We start from the raw sequence: 24,117 nt of genomic DNA on the forward strand, positions 1-24,117 counted from the left end.
TGCCAGTGAGCAAGTTCACTGTGTCACCCATCTCCCTGGAGAACATTTGTCCAAACTTCCTTGGACACTTTCTTTAAGAAAGCAGACAAGAATCCAGAAAAACTTGCAGCCAAGACTCCTAAGAAGACTCCAGGCAAGAACCCGTCAAGAAGTCCAGCCAAGAGCCTTTCAAAAAGCCCAGCAAAGTCACCTCAAAGAAGTCCTTCCAAATCAAGATGATTGCTATTTGCAATATAAATTCATTAATGTAGCTATATTACTCGTCTATAATTATTCGAGTACAAAATTCTGGGTTATTTTATTGAAAATAGGGTATCGGGCCTTGGTTGAGGAACCAATCCCCCATTTATTTTTCTTACGTGAAAATTGGTTCTGAGTTGCAATGTTTTGACTTAAGGTGCTGTTTTCAGGAACCAGTTGTGTTGTAAGTCTGAGGACTACCTGTATTAATTACCACTGCTCCCCCACTGCCAAAATTCCAGTCCTGTGGGGAGCCCTGCAGTTTGGATATTATAGCTTTGATAGCTGGATCTGGCTCATGTGCCAGTGGTTGAGCACATCTGCTGTAAGGCATTAGCTTTCACATTAAAGAGAGAATGCAAAAAACAAAAATGTTTATAACAACCTAAATTATAGTACCATTAAATGATCTTTTCTGGTATATTTTCAGTGTGCGCCTGTTTTATACCCATAACTACTTCAGGACTTAAATGTTGTCTTCACATTTGGTTGTACCTTTGGAGCAATCGTCTTTGGAAATTTGTGATGGGATGTACAAGCAATGTAATATTGTCCAACTCTTTCTCTCTCTTGTTTTTTCTAGAATTTAATAAAACATCTTCCTGAGCAAGAACAGCTCAGTGCGTTGTCCAAGTATAAGAGCGAGTATAGTAATTTGTCTGAACCAGAACAGTTTGGAGTTGTGGTGAGTACCTACTTACTTTCCCCTCCACCTGCCTTTTCTTACATTAACAACCACAGTTTTGAAATGTTGTTGGCTGCTTGTTCCTATATCAAAACAGATTTTGAAACAAAGAAAAAGAAAGATGGTGGCTTTCAGAAGCATGCTGATTGATGTGTCCATAGATCAGAAAGCTTGATTTCCTATATCCTTCTTTTCTTTCTCACTGAAATAAAGTAACTGTTAATTATCCAACTTTTCTATAGAAAATTGTATAATTGCAGTTTCTTTGGGAGAATGTTCATAGATAGCTGAGGAACTAACTGATTTTAATTATCCTAGCATTCCTGTGACAAGTCATTAATGCAAGGTACCAAAACACAAAAAATATCATATTTTCTTAACATCACTAGACCAACCTTCTTCTGCTATATGGCAAACCTTCCCTCTCCCTCCCCCTGAGAAACACTGCTTAGTCATGCACTTTACAGCTTGCTCTTCATAGGAGAACTTCTATTTGTTTTCTTCAGTCTGTACCAAGAGGAAGTAGAAAGAAAGGTGGAAGGTAAGTGAAACTAGAGTGCATATAACTGCTGTCTTAAATGATGATGGGGAGAAGGTTGGCAAAACAGATCCAAAATTCAGTGCTTCATCTTAACTCTTAAGGCCTTGTATGATAGAAATCTGAACCAGTAGTTATAAAAATACTTTTGATGCATCTTTCCCCCACCCACCACAATATTCTGTCTGTTTATAGCTTATATACACAAGCAAGTTGAAGTTGAAACATTTTGGTGCCTTGGAATGATGGAAGGCTGTTCTCCCAGAAATACGGAGATATCTGTGTGTACTAGAATGGAATGCTAGACAAAAGGGCGTTGTGGGCAGAACTAGAGGACAGAAAAGGTGAAATTTAAGGGGAAGATAGTCTGTAACTGGGTATGCAACTAAGGAAATAAAAAATTGCTAGGGACATTCAATTATGCTTGCAAATGTATGCATCTTGCCTAAATAGTTTCAAGCAGGGCTGTCCAGCTGTTGACCCATGGGCTACACTTTGCCTATGAGGGGTTAAGTCCTGTCCAGTTGCCATTCTCCTTGTTGCTCCAGCTGTAACAGTGTCCAGAGTCTCTGGACTCCCATTCCTCCTCCAGCTTCTGTGTTCTCCATCTGCCATTGGTGATGGAACAATATGCACAGCGTGGCATGAGGCTGAGGCCATGGTGGGGGAGGGGGAGTGGGGAGGGGGCACATGGAGGCACACACTGAATGGTGGGGGGGGTCTTTATGCAGGGTCATTGCAGTGGTGGGGGGCAGTTCCCATGTTGGCACACCACTGTGCTTGGTATGGTTGTGAGCATGTGCTGTGGAGGAATGATTGCAGGCACGTGGTGTGGTGGGGGAATTGTGGGTGCATGCTGCAGTGGTGGGACTTCCATGTGGTGTGCTGGGGGCCTGTGAGCCCTTCTGATATGGCCCACAGGGCATGTGACCCCTGCTGCTTAAAAGTTCAACAGCCCTGGCCTAAGGTATCTTCTCCCTGAATGGGCCTGGATGCTAGGGCACGATTGACTGCCAGTCTCATATATATCTAGGGCTATGATAGCTTCAGAGAAAATACATGCACAAACTGAAAAGTAGACCCCCAGCTTGGCCTGTTGATATACAACATTCCATAATTTAGTGTCATTGGGGATTCACTACAAAAATGGGACTTTGAGATGCACTAAGGATACAGCTTCTACCTCTGAAATTACAGATATATGATAAGACCCCAGAGTTTCAACCTGTATGCTACTTAGTGATGCTAGAAATGTTTTTAAGAGCAGATCCTCTATCAAGCAGTCTACAACCTGATGATCAGGGACACACAGTAGCCATACATGTGAATATGATTAAAGTATCTTTAAGCATTTGAGGTGCATGAGTGATGGAAATGTCTGGAGATAAAACATGGAAGTGGTGATATGAGAAATAAGTGAAGGAAGAAACCCCCCCACCAGTTCCCATCTGCATATTCTTTATATATGAGTTCAGTCATCTTAGGAATCTTAATAAAATGTACATGGATCATGATTCACAGCGGTGGGAGAAACATTTGGAAAGACTCTTATCACTGGTTCTAAACTTCCACAGAATGATGGTATCTCTCCACCACATTTGAATGCAGCAGCCTTCCTGGTTGAGAACCACTGTTGTTGTTGCTTCAGCTTACCTCAGTGCTTCTCAACTGGGTGATGCTGCCTCCAGGTAAAACTACCCTGTGTGTCTGCTGTATAGCCAACTTGGGAGGGCTGTGGCACTCAATCTGATAACTAGAGATCCTGGTTGTCTGTGAGAGTTGTTTTTTTTTTTTAATCCCCAATTTTCGGTTAAGAAAAAGTAACCCCAAATCCACTTTTTTCCATGATTTAAATGAATCACCACCGACGGACGGACGGATAGACAGATGTGTTTTATTTTTATCAAGGAAAAATATGGATTTGGTGTTACTTTTTTAACTGAAAATTGTTTTTTTGTTTGGTTTTTGTTTTTTTTTAATCAGAGAAAACCAGGATCCCTACTGATAACCCTGAAGCAGGCAGAGCTGGCTCAGGCTGTAACCCTTCCCTGTCAGGCCCCTACCTCAGTGTTCTTCCTGGGAATGGGCGCATGGGTGGAACTGTCACAGCCCCTTGCATGCGGCATTTTTATACATGGCCACTGCCGCTGCAATGGTAGCATCTGTTTTGCAGCACCCTGAGGGGGTCTTGTACCGGAACCACTGGAATATATGGAGTGCATCTGGGAATGACCTAATCAAAAATAGAGCCAGTGAAGTCTTCTGGACACTAGAATAGTGATACTGAAGCCATGGTGAGGTGTGGAACATTTCAGAAATGCAGAGGTGCTCAGCAAAAGGAACCAGTGCCATTTCACAAGCTATTTGCCATTCTGTGGGGGAAAGTGGGTATTCTTCTCTTCAGTTTAGGAAAACATAATCACCTGATTATAAAGGGGTACTGCATTAATTTTCTAGGAGTAGTGACGTTGGAAAATACCACAGCGATAATAGTTGTCAGACGTATTAAATCTATGTTGTACACTGTGTAATTACTAATATCAGAAAGTTCAGGAATAGGGAATTTTGAGACTTTGTGTGACTTGTCATGAAACGTCCAGTTTCAAATACTCTCAAGGCAGTGGACTAGCAAAATGTGGTATATGCATTGTGAGGACCCTGCTTAAAATGTATTTGAGGAAGGAGAAGATCCCTTCTTGATATTACTCGATTACAGAGCTACACTACTGCAATGTAGAAAGATGTATAAAAGCTTGACTACTTGACTTGGTCAGAAGTGAAGGGTGACAAAGTAGTCTGCAACAGTGTGGAAAACACTGGGAAGGTACTGTCTGCTGAATTATTACAACAAAGGAGCCAAGACCTGTCTATAATGAAAGAAACAAAGATTTGCTGCAAATTCATTGCGATTGTAGAAGTGTGCTCCACTGTTAAATGTTCTGGGTTTCAGCACCAATGGTCATACCCAGGAAGGTGTGTTAATGGCACACAAAACTTTATGAGGGAATTTTGGTATGATGGGATCTAGGTTTTAAATGATCACACTTTCCCACAGTGTACTTCTCTTATTCTGTGTTCAGATGTGTAGTGAGTAAAGCTTAAGATAGGATCCCTGATTTATTTCCTCTAGTATTTAGCAGGCATGTAGGACATGAGGCAGAGGAGTGCAGGTAGAGGAAGTCTGATTTTGTGACAAGAGCTGGTGAATTTAATTTAGAACATCATTGTATTACTTGCTGGACCAAACTCTGTATTGGTGAGTTGGTCTGAGCTATGTCACGTGAACGCATCTTAAGGTGCTTCTGCATCTGGGTTGTCAGCTTGAAACTCCTGGTGCTTGGACCACTCACAAGTGAGAGTGAATTCAGTGTGAATTGTGGATGCTGAGCACTTCTAAAGAAAAAAAAAAAAAAGGAGGTAAGGCAGAATCACCTGGAAGAATGAAGGAAATGTTAGGGGTCAGGAGGCTTCTGTGCTCTAGTCCTTTCTCTATCATTGATTCATTATGTGGCCTCAGACCAATTTCTTTGTTGTTTTTCCACATGTTTAATAGGCAAATAACTTCTCTTATCTCATAGCAGAGATTACATTTTTAATGTTTGTAAAATACTAATGTAATCATTCTAAAAATAAAGAAATTGATAATTCCATATTTAGTACATGGTTTGGCTTGTGTGCAGTAATTAATGCCTAGGGCCACTCTGGATAATGAGGAGAAAAATAAATATTGAATAGCTGCTTAATACCCTGCATATCGTCCATCTTGTCCATTGACAGCGTATGATTGTGTGAAGACTGGAGACACTTTTGTCTAAAGAAAAAAATAGGGTTACATAGCCAGCTTAAATGTAGTGATTTCCTATCAATTGTTTGATTGATGGTTCAACCTAAATAACGTTTTTGGTATAGTGAATTTTGTTTTAGTGCGTGTGCGCCCAGCCTTGGTAATACATGCACACCTACACTCACACCATATATAATTGATCTTAATTATAGTTAGAACCTAACTAGATGCATTCTAAATTATTATATTTTGGGGTTTTTGGCCTGTAAAAAAGGATTTGACTTTAATAATAATGCTGCAGGTAACAGCACAAGTATTGTGTTGCTTTGTTACCTTTTTAATGGGAGGCAAGAACAATTTTCCAAAAAAGATAAAAACAATGAAAAAAAAAAGAATCATGCTAAAATGTTTTACAAATATTATGGAACATTAAAACATAAACACAAAAGTACTTGACATCTGTTAGCTGCTTTTATTGGAATGCATAAATAACTGTTTTTGGAGGTTTGGGGGATTTTTTATAGCTGTCTCTTGGAAAAAATAGCAAAAATAGTATGATATTCTTTTAATGAGAAAATAAAAGTTAGATATGTAAGCAATTAACTTGGAAACTGATTAGAAAATGTTTATGTACATTTGTTTTTTGCATGTGGTTCCTTCTGACTGCTTATTCTTCAAAGAGGTATATTTTCTGAGTAGAGAATAATAGAATGATGAATTTTATGCTTTTAGTTTCTGATGTTTTTATTTGGCACCATTGGTGTCACTATAGGGTAGGACTTTTTGATATTTTGTAGAAATATTGGCTTTTAATTTTTTTTAATGTATGTAAATACTAAACACAAGTATACAAAGCTATGTCACAATTCTGTTGTGAAGCCAATGGCCGTGTCCAAACAAGCATGGACATTTGGTCCCCTGGGGACAACTAGTGGTGACGCACCTTGTGCTGCCACCAGTTGTCCCTGGGGAATGCTTGTGCCATGCGTGCTTTGGTGAGTGACAGATTGCCCTCAGTAGGGTAGGGGAGGCTGGGGCCAGCACTGGGCTGGCCCCATCTACCTTACCTGGGGCACTGGAGGCCTCTAGGGGCTGCAGCAGTGGAGATCCTGCTGTTCGGAGCCTGGCTGGCAGCCACATTGTGACTCTGACTGGCCAGGCTCTGATTTTGAGCCGTGCACAATGCCCTTGCATGCACCAGTCCACTTTTATTGTGCAGGTTGTTTTGATTCCTGTATATCCAGGTGTCAAACCGCTTTCCCCACCCCCTCCCGTGCTGCTACCTTGTAGCAGGGAGAACAGCTAAATGTGTGGTATGTGACCCTGCAGACATGTCACATGGCCATGCTTGTCTGAATGTGACAAGTTTTGATAAATGCTGGACTCTTCTGTTAAACTTTTAAGGATATGGATTCCTATTGATGTAGACTGCTCTTGGAATTAGTATTAGGAAACAAGAAGGAATAGAATGTGCTAGTATAGAAGGCAATGGATGGAGATTTATGTATTTTAGTTAAAATGATAATATGCAAAATTAAGGCAATAGGAACTGAAAATGTTTGAGTCTGGTCATGAAATGGTGTTATGATAGTTGTAAAAATAAAAATTTATAAATCTCATATCACTTAAAAATTTCAATACCACTTTTCTTCCACAGTTGAACCTTAATAGGTTATGTCTGCAGCAAGTTTACATTTTTAAATATGAGAATACCCTATAAGCCATAAATATTGTAAGACTTTTCATGCTGTTCTGCGCTGGAAAATAATTTTGTAAAACATGCTGTTTTATATTGTTCTCATTGTTGTCATCAGAAGATCTCAACATTTTTACAATTTTTATCTTTTAAGGAAAAAAAAGTCTGCCTCCCCCCTACTCCACCAGCCTTGAAAGAATCATAGGCCCCCCTCTACATGTGACAGGTATCATATGATTAACTGTGAAATTGCCAGTTACCTTGACACCTGGTTAATCTGTGAGCCAGAATAGATTTCATAGACATTAGGGCTGCAAAGGACCTCAGAAGATCATCAAGTCCAGCCCCCCACCCGAAGGGCAAAAAGTCAGCTGGGGTCCTAGGATCCCAGCAAGATAAGCATCCAATTTACTCTTGAAGGTGTTCAGTGTAGGTGCCTGAACCACCTCCGATGGCAGGCTGTTCCAGACCTTGGGGGCTCGGACAGTAAAGATATTCTTCTTTATGTCCAACTTGAAACGGTCTTGCAGTAGTTTATAACCGTTCAACCTCGTTGTCCCTTGGGGTGCTCTGGTGAACAAACGTTCCCCCAGATACTGGTGGTCACCCCGATACTTATAGGTGGCCATCAGATCACCCCTGAGCCTGCCCTTCTCCAGGCTAGAGAACCCTATGGCTCTCAGCCTGTCATCATAAGGTCTGTTTTCCTGACCTCTGATCATGCGTGTGGCTCTCCTCTGGACTCTCGCAAGCTTCTCCACATCCTTTTTGAATTGTGGAGCCCAAACCTGGATGCAGTACTCCAGCTGCGGTCTCACCAAGGCCGAGTACAAGGGGAGAATGACGTCCTGGGATTTGCTCGAGAAGCATCTATGGATGCAAGCCAGCATTTCGGTTGCTTTACTAGCCGCAGCATCGCATTGCAGGCTCTGTTCATCTTGTCGTCAACGATGACCCCCAAGTCTCTTTCTTCCGTAGTGCTAGCCAACGTAGCACTGCTGAGCCTATAAGGATGCTACAGGTTTTTCCACCCAAGTTAGAGAACCTTGCATTTTTCAGTGTTAAACACCATCAGGTTCTCGTCCACCCATTTGCTGAGCCTGTGCACTCCTGTCTTCAGGTGTGGATGCTTTGCCTCAAAGTTTGGTGTCAGTGAACTTGGCCGGTCTGCTTCTGACTCCAATGTCCACATCATTAATGAAGATGTTGAACAATATGGGTCCAAGGACAGAGCCTTGGGGGACCCCATTGGTCACAGGACACCATGATGATTGACTTGCATCACTTGCCACCTCTGGGTCCAAGCACGGAGCCAGTTTCCCAGCCAGCGGATCATGGTGGACCCAAGGCCACTATTGGCCAGTTTCGCCAAGAGGTGATCATAGGATACCAGATCGAAGTCAAGATATATGACATCAGTCTCTTCTGCCTTGTCCAGGTAATAGGTCACCTGGTCGTAGAAGGAAATGAGATTGGTCAAGCAAGACCTACCCACAACAAACATGTGCTGCCTATCCCTTAGGATGTTGGCGTCAGCCAGTCCATTAAGGATGACCTCTTTAATAAACTTTTCTAAGATCTTCCCTGGGATAGAAGTCAGGCTGATGGGCCTATAGTTAGCCGGATCCACTTTCCTCCCTTTCTTGAAGTTAGGCACCACTTTGGCCTTCTTCCAGTCTTCGGGCACTACACCAGAGTGCCAGGAGTTTTCAAAGATCTGTGCCAGAGGCTGGGTTATGATGCTTACCAGCTCCTCGAGTACCCTGGGGTGTAGATTGCCAGGGCCGGATGAAGGTATCCAGCCTCTCAAGGTGTTCCTTCACGAGGTCATCATTGATCGAGGGCTGGAGATCACCCTCACCCGGACGTCCCTGTCCTGTAGCAGGCATGGGCATCCCATGGGACTGATGAAAGACTGATGCAAAGTATCCATTTAATAGGTTGGCTTTTTCCTGGGCATCAGTTGTCCCATCTGGTTCAGCAGGGGTCCAGTGTTGCCCTTGCTTTTCCTCCAGCTCCCCACATATCTGAAAAAGGACTTTTTATTGTCCTTGATGCTCAAAGCTAGTTGGAGTTCATTTGCAGCCTTGGCTTTCCTGGTTTGCTCCCTGCAGGACTGGACCAGTACAGAATATTCCTCCTTGGAGGTGAATCCCATCCTCCATCCTTTGTAGGCCTTTCTTTTTAGCCTCAGGAGGTCTGCTAGATCCCTGGAGAGCCAGGGGGGCTGCTGTGCCCTCCTGCTGCCTTTCTTCCGAGATGGAATAGAATTATCTTGTGCATTGAGGAGCTCCCTCATCCTGATCTCCCCTCCCCCTGGGGTCATGGTCCCTTAGGGCCTCACTGAGAAGCCTTCTGAGCTTGTCAAAGTCGACTTTCCTGAAGTCAAGGACTTCCGTGTTGCTGACTGACTTGCCAGCTTTACAGTGGATGGTGAAGGTGATCAGCTCATGGTCACTGTCGCCCAGCTTCCCATCGATCACTAGGTCAATAGATCAATAGCTTCCAATTTTTTGGTTTTGAATGTCTGGTAGTGATGATAGCTGTTGGTAAATGCCTGTGGATACTTTTGCCCTGAAGTAGTTGTGAGCTAAACTCTGGTAAATTGGCTCCCATCAGGCAGTTGCTGTGGAGTAGCTGATGTGTAGCAAATCTTGACACCCTTTTACCTTACTCTAACTAGTTTGCCTATCCCCCTATTAAAGCCAACCTATTAAGTATTGCTAGCAGGGTTTAACACCAAAGGGTAGGGCAAGGTGAATTTTAACGAGACTAAGTACTGAGTGATGACAACTTTTCTACCCTTCAATGGGATTGCTGTATTCTCTCCTCTAAAATGAGCACATAATTCTCAGTGGATGCATCTACATGAGGTGTTTATGGCTGAGTAAGCTCCACAATAACTGTCTCAGCATCTACACGTGTACCCCTGTTAGGCTGGAGTGACTAACTCCACAGCAAGGTATGTGTAGATGCTGGAGGGGCTGACTTGGGCACAAGGGTGCTGTAATGCAGGGGTTCCCTGCCAGGTAGCCTTGTATTGAAGCACTTCATGCCCCAGCCAATCCCTCTGCAACATGTTGAACTGGGTTGGATCAGCCCTAGGCTGGCAGGCTGAGCCCCTGGGGCCCCTTTCAGCCAGGGATGTTCTGACTCAGCTCCATGTGCTGGGCACACTTGTAAGCACAGCACTGGGGAGGAGTGGATTCGGGTGTGATATGCAGCTGAGTTTATTGCTGTGCATTAATATACATGTGTAGATGTCCAGTTAGTACTGAGCCTTGATATTTTATTTATTTGTTAACTTTTTTGTGACTGTTTAAGTTGCTTTGGTAGTATCTGCAGTTATGCTCTTTTAAGTCAATTTATACTTTTATGTTTGCTATTCATACTGCAGTCAGTATAGTATACATCTTTCATTACTCTTATCTTCTGTTCCAGATTCTGGGTTTTCTAGAGATAAACTATGTTATTTTTCTTGTATGTCTTTTTCTTTCTCTTGCTCCATTTTGCTGTCTTGCAGCTGAGATGTGATCAAATACTACTGTATTTCCCCCGCCTACATCCTCGAGGTATCTTATGAATGCTGTGTTAAATCTGTTTATTTTATTGAATGTTCCAGCTTTGTTCCATGGTGTTGATCCTAAGTTAAAGTTTTGATGCTGTTTCTCAAATTGACAAAGTGTGTATTTATTTGCTAAAATCTAGATCACCTGTTAAATCTTTATTTTACTATATTTCTCTTAATATAATTTAGAAAACTTATTAATAATTTTGTCCTTGATTGTAAATTAGTTGCGACTGTTCTTTGGCTGACGTGTGCCATAAAACACTTTTAATTTTTGGAGGGTATTTTTTTAATTGTGCTTTAAAGCTCTTAACCAGATTATACTATGCAGTTAACTGGAGAACATTCAAGCATGGTTCAAGAATGACAGAATAGTAGAAACTGCTTAGCTGGTGACTGCTAGTAGTGGTTTTTCTGTTAAACTTTTCTCAGTATGTCACTTTTTGCACATTTCACTAGATGTTTATTATTATGACGTAAAAGAAGCTTTTTTTTACAACCATAACTTGCACAGAAAGGCCTATTCTTATAGCAGGAATGTAACCTCAACATTATTAAGTAACACAACTGGGTAATATTTCTTCCAACTATCCTTCTTATTCAAATCATTCCACCTAGTGAAAGACTTCTGTCAGCCCAATAATCTGGTCATAATAGTATTGTAGAGACTGTACTCGCATCCTTTGTCAGAGGCTTATAAGAACACTTTATTGTATTGATGAGAACAAGAACAAAATATTTCTGGACCAAGGCAGGCTGTGGGAAAACTTGGAACTCCTACAGGACTTCCCTTCATCAAAGGTAACCAGGTACACAGAAATCAATTTTGTAAGCAAATTAAAGACTGGCAACCTGAATGTATAAGACAGTTGAGTAGAATTCATTGAAATGAGGAATAAAAGGGAAACAGTTAAGATGAGTTATCTAGATGAAGAATGCCAAGGAATGTATTCCCATAATGCATCAGAAAGGCAAATTCACTAGTTTTCTTAATTCAGCAGCAGATATAAAATAGTAACATTTGCCAATCTGGAATAATCCGAAGAGTCCAAAAATAAGCTATTTTTCATTATTGATTGTAGCAGGGCACTAAGGTGCCTGCTACTGGCAATAGTAGTATGAGCTCGGCTGCCAGTCACCAGGGCAGCATAGGTGCGGGTTGCTGGGGCAACCAGTCTGGTCAGCTGACTGGAAGGGGGCAGGGCCTGGCCTTTATAAACAGCCAGGCTGAAGTCGGAAAGGCAGTTCCCCTCTGGCAGCCAAGGAAGGTAGAGCTCTGCTGCAGCAAGCAGGGCCGGCATAGCAGAGAAGCCTGATGGCCTGAGCAGTGTCTGCATAAGGATACTGGGTGGAGGAAACCCTAGCAGGGATACAGATGAAGGTTAGCCCGGCGGCTTGGAATTTGTGTTGGAACACGAGAGTGGTAGTTTTCTGTTTCATTGTTATTGTTACATTGAGACAGGCCCCGGTGCGGGCTGCGAGAGCCGCGGGGAGACAGGCCCTGGTGCGGGCTGCGAGAGCCGCGGGGAGACGGGCCCCGGTGCGGGCTGCTAGAGCTGCAGGAGAAAGCAGGAGGTGCTTGCGAAGGTACAGGTGGGCAACTAGACAGAGCCCACATCCATCAAGACACTGTGCCAAAAAGGTTAGGAAGGCAGCCTCCCTTTAACATATTAACATCAAAGATGTGGTGGGAGAGATAAAGAGGGTGCATTTGAGACTGATTTGGCATGGTAGTGGGGCGCTAGGGGAGTTCACGGCACCCCTAGGTCGTGCCCTGCCACATTGATATATTAATGAAAACATGATATTTGTAAGTTAATACTTGTACACGCTAAAGTATGTACAAATGTAAAACACTAAAGTGCTAACTGTTGTTACTTTTATTAATTATTCTTAATTAATGTTAATTAGTGCTCAGTAAACTAACATTTTTCTGACAAAAATTCACGGTCTCAAAGTGCTGTTCAGTCATTAAAGGTTTGGTATGGGGAAGGAAATTTAAGAAGGAAAATCAACCAAGGATTATAATTGTAATAATTTATAATCATTATTATAAATAATATTATTATTATTATTATTATTATATTATCAGTGTATTAGGGGTGACCACCAGTATCTGGGGGAACGTCAAGGGGGAGAAGAGGGGTAACAAAACATTTGAGTGAGTTAAGGCTAAGAGAATTAAATGAAGGGTTTTTAAGATGCGTGCCCTTCAGGGAAATTCCACCAGACAAAATGTATGTTCCTTTTTAATGGAAGCGGATGAAAATAATAATTAAAAAATTATTTAGCTAACTATAAATCTGTCTAGCAAGATCAGTTTTTGGAGGTGGGGGACAGGGCCTTATATGCAAGGAAAGGGGCTCCCCATTGGTCCAGATATTTGCCTGAGGGAGGTCTTACAGCTCTGGGAGCCATAGCAATTACAGTTGCCACTGCTTTCCCCCACCTTCTTCCCCTTCCACCTTGCCAAATTTCCATACTTGACTGCATGTTGGATTGAATAGGCATGAGGGGATGGTCCATGGCTGGACTTGGTGCACTAGATATAACCCACGTGGCTTATGGACAGATATTACACATAAGCCAGTTTAAGTAATCAGAAACTGGTTTAAACCTGTAACAGAACAGAAGTTCAGTGGACATAGATCAGTTTGAAAATGACTGAAACTGGTTTAAGATAAACGTGGTTGAATGTAGTGTTAGACTTAACTGATTTGGGTCAAACCGGTTTATTCAGTGTCTATCCCAGACTCGTTCCTGGTTTAAATTAAATCAGAGTCCCCCAGTATTCCAGATGCTTTACAGCCCTGGGCTGTGCTGTCTGCTTCAGAGAACAGGGCTGGCCCTGCCCTTCTGCTCCCTGGCTGGAGCTCCAGCAGAGACTGCAGGCACAACAGGGTCTGCCTATCTTCGCTTGCTGCTTGCTGCTTCCCCACTTCCCATCTCCCACAGCACAGACCCTAAGCCCCATGGAGCCTAGGAGTGTGGTATGTTAGCTAATGCTAAGAGGTGTCTAGGTGTATGTCTTCAATTTCACTGGAACAGGCAGACAAAACAGTGTCCACTTAGGCTTTTTGGAGCTAATCAGCAGGTCAGCTGGTAATGACTCTGTGTTCCATCCTTGACAAAAGCTGTTAGGAAGAGCTTGAACTAATGAGAGAGGCTTTTGTTTTGTTGATGGGCTGATAAATACAGTTATCAGCTCCTTACTGGTTCCCTCATCGGTCAGGTTTGCAGATAGTATGAAGAAGTACAAAGGAGGTGGATTGAAAAGTTCAGTATCATCAACAGATGCATACACAGTACCTCCCCCCACCCCCCATTTGCCTCAGTGCTAGCCTGGGGCCAGGATTTGGCAACACTCCCACCCCTTGAGCAGTAAGGGAAAAGCCTGGGATGGTGCAGGCAGACCTCTCTAATCAGAGGTCCTGCTGGGGCCTGGCCACACCCACCCTCAGCTCAGCACTGTGGAAGTGAAGCGAGAGCTGCTCCAGTGCCCCCTGGTTTCTAGCCTGAGTGACTGCAGGCATGTGCTGGCATTTCTTCAGTTCAGAGGGAGTGTCTATGTGGTTACAAACTGATTCAATCTAGGTAGGTTAGATTAACCTGGCTCAGGCTTTTTGATTATCTGTCCTAAGCCCCCATGTGCTGGCTCTGGAATCGCATGCTGGCTGAAACCAGCATACCAAGTTTGGAACCATGTACTGGCTCTGGGTGTGTGTGCTAGGTCGTACCTGGCATGAAGCTCTGATACCAGCATGGCCAGATCAGGCCTGGCATGCAGCGCTAGCCAGATTGGGTTATGATGTGCAGCCTCCAGCTGATGTATGCAGTTCTCAACCCCTAAGCCTCCAGCTCAAGTACATGGCTCTCAAGCCTCCAGCCTTAGCATGTATCTTCCAACCCCGGTGCCTGGCCCCTCAGCTGTGGAGACCCGATATCAGTTACTTTCTTATACTCTAAGGTAAGATCTTTTGTCTGTCTTGGAACTTCCCAAAATAGGATGTATGTTGTGTTTGGAGTTGTATTATATGGTAGAAAATATTTTATTCCAAAATGTTTTCAGTGTATGGGAAAACTAGAAGGCAGCATAGCCAAAAATGTGTAGGACTGATAAATAGTGGATTGAAGTTGAGCACAGTTTTCTAATGTTGTGTGGCAGCATAGAAAACCAGAGTAATTTTTTCTGGCTTCTTTGTATCTATGTATATTCCGATTTTAATTAAATGATAGTATGGCACCTTCCACAATAATATACGACCTCTGCTTCATTCACAGTACAGAATAGGGTGCAATAACTTTTTTTAATCTCTTTCATTGAATATGGAGTCCCATGCCTTAATTTTTATATAGCATTTAAACTGTGTACTAAATATACAATTACTAATTTCTTCATGGGCTTTTCTATGGAATTCATCAAGTCAATATCTGACTACTTCACAATAATTCATTGGTTTGTCTTCACATCAGTCCTATGAGGCAGGGTAAAATGAACAAAAAATAAGGTACAAATTATCAGGTATTTGAGGCTTTTTGCATTGGTGTTTGTTGGAGTCCTTGAGGCATTGTTGGTGTCTTTTTTAAGGATATTCTTTAAATTAGATTACACAAAATCATTTAATATGTGTATGCAAGGAACATAATGTGCATAATAGTGATGACAGGCCTTTCTGGATATGGTTTTATTTCTTTGTTCATCCTTTATTTCTCTCTTGATCTTATAATATGCATACAATACCTGTTATCCTATATATTCATTTCATTTTTAATCAACTAATATTATGTTTCATAGGTACTTCTTTTTACCTGTTAGGGTCAAATAAAAAAAAATCACTCCTCATACTCTAAGGCATAACTTGGCTTCTCTGGGTTTTGTTTTATCAGTGGTTATTCACAGCGAGAACTGGGATATTGGCCAAGATAAGCTGGTTCTTCTAGTGGTACTGCAGTACCTGACTGGCATGTCTTCCTCTGAATTCCCCCTCAGATTTAGTCAGGAGAGAATTTTCTTCCAAATTACATTGGCAAAGACTTTTAGAGGGTTTTTCTCTTTCAGGTTCCTTGGCACATGGTCCACTTCTTAAGGATCATCGAGGCATATTTTATCTAATAAATTCCCTGCCATTGAAGGGATCTAAGACATTATTGGTGTCTTTGTTCTTTCTCCTGTTGTATTTCTTTGGCACATTTTAATTTTTGAGGACTTGGAATTTTATACCAAAAATCCTAATATCTCTACCTTCTGAGGATGCTTTGTAGCTTGTGGTATCGGGCCACCTCAAAGGGCAGTGCAGCATTTTGGACTTAACTTGTATGGTTGTTCATCATAGCAGGGGATTGGACTCAGTAACCCAGGTGATACCTTTTAATTCTATGTTCCCGATATCATTGAACTTCAGGGCATGTGGTTGGGGCTCGGGGGAGGCAAATAGGGTCTTGATGCAGCATGTACCTTTGTGGTATGCAAAACCATAATTTTCAGATTGCCTTTGAAGGATAACTTGCACATTTTTTAAAATAAAGTATGAAGTTAGTTTTATTCTAAACTCAAAGTTTGTCCATGCCAAAGATCTGATTAGGCTAAATCCTTCAAAAGAATTACTGGGTTATGATTCTATATACACCATTTATCATGTTAAGAATTGTGACCACTTACAGTCATTAAAAAACCCCCCAGCACTTTACTTTAAACTCTGCATGCCCCCATGCTGAACCCGGCACGTGCCCGGAAGAAGCACTCCGTTAGTTACTCGGCTTGCCCAACACCTGTATAGACTGGGGGCGTTAGTGGACCTTTTTTGGTGCTTTTATCTAATAGCTGATTAAATCAGCAATTAGACAAGTGCCAAAAGCCCCACTCAAATGAGAGAACTTAAAAATACTGTTAAGTTTCTATGAATGACAGTGATATTGCGGTTGTTCTAACAATGAGGTTTTATGTCCCCTGTCCATACCTATTAGGATTAATAAGATTTAAGACTTCATATCCCAGTTAAAATACTGTAATGTGGAACAGATGATATAAACAAAAATGTAGAACATAAATACAAATGAAAAGAAGCAGCATGCAATGGCTTAAGAAACATTTTAATTAAAACTTCTTCCAAGTTTGAGCACACAAGCAGAAATAAGCCTCATCTGATACTTATTACTTCTGAGTGAAATAACCCTAGTATAATTCACTTTTTACTCTGGAAAAAGTAGAGCTTTTTAGTTTTTTAAAGCTGTTGTCATGTGGTGCCACTTTACTATAATAAGAAGAAAAACATCTAGTTGCACGAAACTGCAATTCCAATCCTGATCCATATGCTGCTGTTTTGAAAAGGAGGTGAGAAATATTTTGAGGTCAACTAAGGGCCATTGTCTTCTTCACTTGCTGCTCACGAACAGGGATGAATTGGTGGGGAATGTAATAGTGGGCGACAGCTTGTGCAGCAGTCACCACAGGGTGATGGAGTTTAGGAGCCCGAGGAAAGGAAGGATGGAGAGTAGCAGAGTAAAGATCCCAGACCTGAGAAAAGCAGACTTTGACTTGCTTTGGGAACTCATGGGCAGGATCCTCTGGGAAGCCAAACTGAAGGGGAGAGGAGTCCAGGAGAGCTGGCTGTATTTAAAATAAGCCTTACTGAGAGTGCAGGAACTAACCATCCTGATGAGCAGGAAGACTAACAAGTATAGCAGAAGACCACTTCGGCTTATCAGGGAACTCTTCAGTAAAACTAAGTCACAAAAAGAAAGCTTATAAAAAGTGGAAACGTGGAAAAATAACTAGGGAAGCATATAAGAGCATTACTTGGGCATGCAGAGATGAAGTCAGAAAGGCCAAAGCTCAACTGGAGTTGTAGCTAGCAAGGAATGTGAAGGGTAACAAGAAGTGTTTTTATGAGTGTATCCTTAGCAAGAGGAGGATCAGGGAAAGTGTGAGTCCCTTACTGAATGCGGGAGGCAACCTTGTGACAGAAGATGCAGAAAAGGCTGAAGTGCTCAGTGCCTTTTTACCTCCATCTTCACAGGCAAGGTCAGCTCCCAGACTACTTCACTGGGCAGCACGGTTTGGGAAGGAGGTGAGCAGCCCTCAGTGGTGAAAGAACAGATTAAGGACTACTTAGAAAAGCTGGATATGTACAAGTCTATGGGGCCAGATGGGATGTCCCCGAGGGTGCTGAGGGAGTTAGCTGATGAGATTGTAGAGCCACTGGCCATCATCTTTGAAAACTCATGGCTGTCAGGAGAGGTCCTGGATGATCGGAGAAGGTCAAACATGGTGTTCATATTTAAGAAAGAGAAGAAGAAGGATCCAGGGAACTACAGATGAGTCCCTGGAAAAATCTTCAAATGAGGAACAGTCAGCATGAATTCACCAAGGGCAAGTCATGCCTGATCAACCTGGTTGCCTTCTATGATAAGATAACTGGCTCTGTGGACGTGGGCAGGTATACTTTTGATACGGTTTTCCACAAAGTTCTTGCAGGCAAGCTAAGAAAGTATGGGCTGGATGAATGGACTGTAAGATGGATAGAAAACTGGCTGGAGCATTGAGTTCAGAGGGTAGTAATCAATTGCTTAATGTCTAGTAGGCAGCTGGTATCAAGCAAAGTGCCCCACAGGTTGGTCCTGGGGCTGGTTTTCATAGAATCATAGAATCAATGAGTTGGAAAGGACCGAGACAGATCATCTAGTCCGACCCCCCTGCCATAGGCAGGAAGGAGCACTGGGGGTGGCAGGGGTCATAAGACCCCAGCCAGGTGCCTATCCAGTCTCCTCTTGAAGATCTCCAGGGAAGGTGAGGGCACCACCTCTCTGGGAAGCCTATTCCAGGCTCTGGCCACGTTACCGTGAAGTAGTTTTTCCTAATATCTAACCTAAATCTATCCTCCCTCAGTTTGTGGCCATTGTTCCTAGTGACTCCAAGGGGAACCCTGGTGAACAGACTTTCCCTGAGTCCCTGCTGGTGGCCCCTAATAAGGTTGTAGGCAGCCACAAGATCCGCCCTCAGTCTCCTCTTATGGAGACTGAAGAGATTCAGTTCCCTCAGCCTCTCCTGAAAGGGTGGCCACAGAGGCCCTCAACCATACAAGTGGCCCTTCTCTGGACCCTCTCCAGGTTCTCCATGTCCTTCTTGAAGTGCAGCGCCCAGAACTGGACACAGTACTCCAGCTGTGACCTGACCAGCGCCACATAGAGGGGGAGCAAGACTTCTCGATTTTGTTCAATGTCTTCATTAATGACTTGGAAGATGGCATAGAGTGCACCTTCATCATGTATGCAGATTACACCAAGCTGAAGTAGTAGATATGCTGGAGGGTAGGGCTAGGATTCAGAGTGACATAGACAAATTGAAGGATTGGACCAAAAGGAATCTCATGAGGTTCAACAAGGACTAGTGCAAACTCCTGTATGTAGGATGGAACAATCCCATGCCGCAGTACAGACTGGGGGCTGACTGGCTGGCAAACAGCTCCGAAGAAAAGGACCTGGGAGTTACAGTGGACAATATGCTCAATATAAGCCAGCAGTGTGCCCTTGTTGCAAAGAAGGCTAACAGCATTCTGGACTGCATTGGAAGGAGTGTTGCCAGCAAATCAAGTTAAATGATTATTCCCCTCTATTCAATATTGGTGAGACAGTATCTGGAGTACTGTGTTCAGTTTTGTACCTTTCCCCCCCCCACTACAGAAAGGAAATGGACTAATTGGAGAGAGTTCAGCGTAGGGCAACAAAAATGGTGAAGCTTCTGGGGGACATAACTTCTGAGAAGTGGCTAAGGGAACTGAGCGTACTGAGTTTGGACAAGAGAAGACTAAGAAGGGATTTAATAGCAGCCTTCAACTACCTGAAGGGAGGTTCAAAAGACAATGGAGTTAGTCTATTCTCAGTGGTAGCAGATGACAGAACAAGGAGCAATGGTCTCAAGTTGCATCAAGGGAAGTTTAAGTAAGATATTAGGAGCAACTTTTTCACTAGGAGAGTATTAAAACACTGGAACAGGTTACCGTGAAAGTGGGTGGAATCTCCATCCTTGGAGGTTTTCAAAACCTGGCTAGATGAGGCATTGACTCAGATGATGTAGTTGAGGATGGTCCTGCTTTGAGGACTAGATGACCACCTGAGGTCCCTTACAACCCCAGTTTTCTATTATTTCTATGATTTCTTTGATTTTTTTTTTTTTAATAGCTTCTGACCTTTCTTTTGAAACCAAAAAGCACACATTTTATACAAATGGGTTTTGCAGCCTTTACTTTTTAGAAATGTCTCAGAGGTATTTCTATGTATTAAGTTGGCCGGCTGCAAAGCATCTGGTGTTCAACACTGCTTAAAATGAATGGATATCATGCATTGATCTATGCGTGCTGCTGGTTTGATAGGAGTATTCTACTCTACTACCTGAGTCAAGGTAGACGAGATATAAATGATGTAGATAACTTCAGTGGAATTTTTCTATTTAATCTTGGAGGAAAATGCAAAAGACTGTTTTGGAATCACCAAACATTTTCTAGGATATCTAGATTCACTCAAGTTTCTATAGGAAAACTTTAATTAATACTTTCATTTTTTAAAACATCTCAGATCTCAATTACTGTTTATTTGAAAAAAAATTCAAAATTTGTTGACAGTTTTGTATCCTGTTCACATTGGCAAGAGATGCCATATTTACTATTTAAATGGCAGCTAATCTAAAAGAACACTAATTTTATTGCTAGTTTAAACTAGTGAAAATTTGGGGATTCTTAGTGAAGGAGTACTACACATGTATGTAATCTGTAGAGTATCTTTCATAGCCTTTTCACTTATGCAATAATGAGAACGCACCTTAAGTCAATATTTATTTTTTAAGTTTTAATAACTGCGAGTTTGAGACAATCTTCCAAATAAGGGTGACTCTGTAGGGTGTTGTATTGATGTATTATAATCTATCTGTTGATATATATGACTTCAGTTTTAATAAGAAATGCAAAACATACCTGAACAGATACAGATCTGAACAGGATGCAGTTCAACAAGGACAATTGCAGAGTGCTCTACCTGGGGAGAGGGAACCAGCATTATGGTTATAGGTTAGGGGCTGACCCTCTCAGTAGCACAGAGGCAGGGAGGGATCTTGGAGTCATGATTGACTCCAGGATGAATATGAGTTGCCAATGCGATGAAGCAATAGGCAGAGCCAACCGCACCCTGTCCTACATCAACAGGGGCATCACTAACAGGTCCAGAGAGATCTTGTTCCCCCTCTATGCGGCACTGATTAGGCCACAGCTGGAGCACAGTGTCCAGTTCTGGGCGCCGCACTTCAAGAGGGACATGGAGAACCTGGAGAGGGTCCAGAGGAGGGCCACTTGTATGGTGGGGGGCTTCCGTGGCCAGTCCTATGAGGAGAGGCTGAGGGACCTGAATCTCTTCAGTCTCCACAAGAGGAGACTGAGGGCACATCTTGTGGCTGCCTACTACTTTATTAGGGGCCACCAGCGGGGACTCGGGGAAAGTCTGTTCACCAGGGTCCCCTTTGGAGTCACTAGGAACAATGGCCACAAGCTAAGGGAGGATAGGTTTAGGTTAGGTATTAAGAAGAACTACTTCATGGTAACGTGGCCAGAGCCTGGAATAGGCTTCCCAGAGAGGTGGTGCTCTCACCTTTCCCTGGAAATCTTCAAGAGGAGACTGGATAGGCACTTGGCTGGGGTCTTATGACCCCTGCCACCCCCAGTGCTCCTTCCTGCCCATGGCAGAGGGTCAGACTAGATGATGTGTCTAGGTCCCTTCCTACTCATTGATTCTGTGATTCTATATGGTTGGAATACATTCTTTAATGTATCTAACTATGGAGAAGGCAATGTCTTTGTGTGCTAGCTCAGAATAATGGTACTGATATAGGAGAAAGAGTTGGAATTGTAATGGAAGCAGCGGTCTTGTAGGGATCAAGAAATATTGTTGTGAATCACTGGATATCAAAAGGGGCATGGGGAGCCTAAGAATCAGGAGAGTAGAGGGCCAGAGTTTTGCAAGGTATGGATAAGAAGCTTGAACTTGAGGCAGTGGAAGTGAAGGTAGTGTTGGCTTGATCAGGTCAGGTAAATAAGAGATTTTTCTGGTTTTGTTCCCCAGTATTTAAAGGAGATAATTTTAGCTAATTGTACCAAAAGAAAAGTTTAGACCCTAGAAAAGGTTTACTTCCCTTCCCTGAAAAAACCCCTCAAACCAAAAGAAAATCCGAAACCAAACTAACAACAAAATCAAAACTAAAATCCCACTTTGCATTTGCTCTTGTTGTGGGTTCAAAGCAAAAAGAGCTCTTAAAGGGGATTTTCTCTGAGGGTTGGTGGAGTGTGGTCCACTGGGACTAATTGTAAACAGAACTTAAACAAAACATCTTTTGAGAGATGGGCAGCTCCAGAGATTTTTCAAGCACATGACTGGAGTTTCTGTAGTCTTTGTGCTTCAGAGTTATTCCTGGAAATTTGCAACTTGATACTTCACTGGCTTATTCTTGAACACCTGATATGATTACTTAATCTGAATTTACATAGTCCAAGAACTAAGCCACTGATTCTCAGCCAGTGTACTGTTTGATGTTAGGTATGCAAACACCTGTACATGATTTATAGGATATACTCTGAGATTTAAAATACGAATCCTTAGTATAGAAAGCATTCAGCCCTGTTGTGGTCTTTCTGGGTTTTTTGTAACAGAAGACTTGCTGTATTATTTTTCCATAGTCAAAACATACGTGAAAGTCAGGAGCTTGCATTTTTCCAGGGCTGGCTTGACTCTAAAAGTATTGAGAACCACTGGATATGGCTGGATATTGGATGCTACTTTGTGCATATTTAACACAGGCTATCTGCATTATTTTATTTGTTTCTTAATAGGCATGTATCTGTTTCCTAGTGATTAGTACTTTAGCATTGCTAAAGGAAATGCTAAGTGGTGCCATCATTTTAGATTGCATCCAGGATCTACTTGCTTCCAGGATATATGTTCCATAATACTTTGGGTTTTGGGGCTGCTATGCTTAATATGCAATGTATCATAATTTTGTAGGCCAAAAACTCAACTTGACCTCTGTTTATGGGGGCAGATCCAGGAAGAGTGTGGCGGGTGCTTTTATATACCCTCTTCCCTTTAGCTGTATACCACATGTGCAGTGAGCTCCCTGAGTTTACCTGTTCATCAGTGCAGCCTCTGTCAGCCAGTGCTTTTGTGTGGCTCTGGATCCCAGAGAGTTCATGCTGGTGCTGCTCACCACCTTCCCCCCCTGTTTTCCCTTGCTGCCAAATTTTCAATTGTAGGCTAAAAGATTGGGTGGGGGAAGAAGCCTCTAAGTTTTGAAGCCTTGTCAAAGGAGTGGCTTTGGCAGGAACTGTGTCTGTTCTGTATCTCCCCCAACTTCTGGATTCACCCACATCTTTTTGTATACATAATTGACTCAGTAAATTTTGAGTGCTGTATCTAATTAATTCTATCATTTTAGGGAATGTTTGTAGGCATTATTAACTGGAGTCCTACTGATTATGGGGAAAGCAGAAAAGTGAAAGGGGGAAAATGTGTTGAGCACAGTCACAGCTTCAAGCACTTCTGCAGTTGTCTGTAGAAGCTTGTCACAGGGATACTCTTAAGTATTACTGGTTGACTCTGCTAAGAGAACGAAAAGAACAAAAAGTTTTAACATGTTGATAAACTTAATGACCTAAAGCTTGGAAAATAGCTGACAGTAAATTGTAAATGGTGGAACAAGAAGGAATTGTTAACTGTTGCATGGCTTCAGGGATGTGGAGAGGTTACAAGATAGGGGATGCTCTGGTAGTGAGAGAAAGGGTAATGGCAAGGCAAACAAATATCCTTTCTGAAAAGAAGCTAAAGGAATGCATTTGGCATACATAGAGCCCCAACGTGGAGAAAAGAGACTGGGAGGTCTTGTCATGAGTTGAAGAAGAGCCAGTAGCTTTGTTGAGGATTTGGGTAGTAGGATACAGAGCTGCTGGCATGGGGGAAATGGAAATGGGGGTGCAAGCAGAACCATTGGCATGGTAGACAAAAATGGATGATCCAAGGATGCAAGACTGGAGATGCAAAGAACATCTGGCAGGGACAGATGGGGAGTCTGATTTAGAGAGAAGGGGAATGGAAATTCTTCAGGAAATGAAGGGAGAGAGAGTTCCTGCCATTGGTAAGACAGGTCACGTGACCCTGGTCTAGCAGGGCACAGAGATAGAGGAAGGTGTTGCAGGGAAAAGGGAGATGGCGGAAGTAGAAGGATGGCAGGCAGGGGTGAGGAATGGGGCTTTGAAGGAATCACCTGACATGCAATGAGCTTGGTCTTCAGAAGCAATGAAATGTGCTTCTGCATAGTCAGTACATGGAGCAAATGAGATTAAAAAAAAAAATGTCTTGTTATAACTCATTGACCTCAATGGGGCTTCAAATGCATGAAGGTTGCAGTATAATGTTAAAAAGTCCTATCAGTACAGTGTAAAGAAAGTAAAGTATCTTGCATATAAAAACAATTGCTGGTGTTTTTAGTAGCATGCAGTTTGCCTAGCAAATTGTATTGTACCAATTGCTCTGGTGGGATATATACTAAAATTATAGAAACAAATTCTACATTTAA

At 42.4% G+C, this 24,117-nt stretch overlaps 1 protein-coding gene across 2 annotated transcripts in view; it reads left to right on the forward strand.

Moving 5' to 3' along the window:
• DIAPH3 (diaphanous related formin 3) overlaps positions 1–24,117 on the forward strand; it is a 485,008-nt gene that overhangs the window by 234,222 nt on the left and 226,669 nt on the right. For both annotated transcript variants that reach the window (XM_090024704.1, XM_090024695.1), the window contains one exon: positions 824–925. In XM_090024704.1, coding sequence (XP_089880830.1) covers positions 824–925 — 102 coding nt within the window. The remainder of the gene's footprint in view (positions 1–823; positions 926–24,117) is intronic.

This window comes from Crocodylus siamensis, chromosome 1, assembly GCF_052110815.1.
Source record: "Crocodylus siamensis isolate JL-2025a chromosome 1, ASM5211081v1, whole genome shotgun sequence".
Taxonomy (NCBI): Eukaryota; Metazoa; Chordata; order Crocodylia; family Crocodylidae; genus Crocodylus; species Crocodylus siamensis.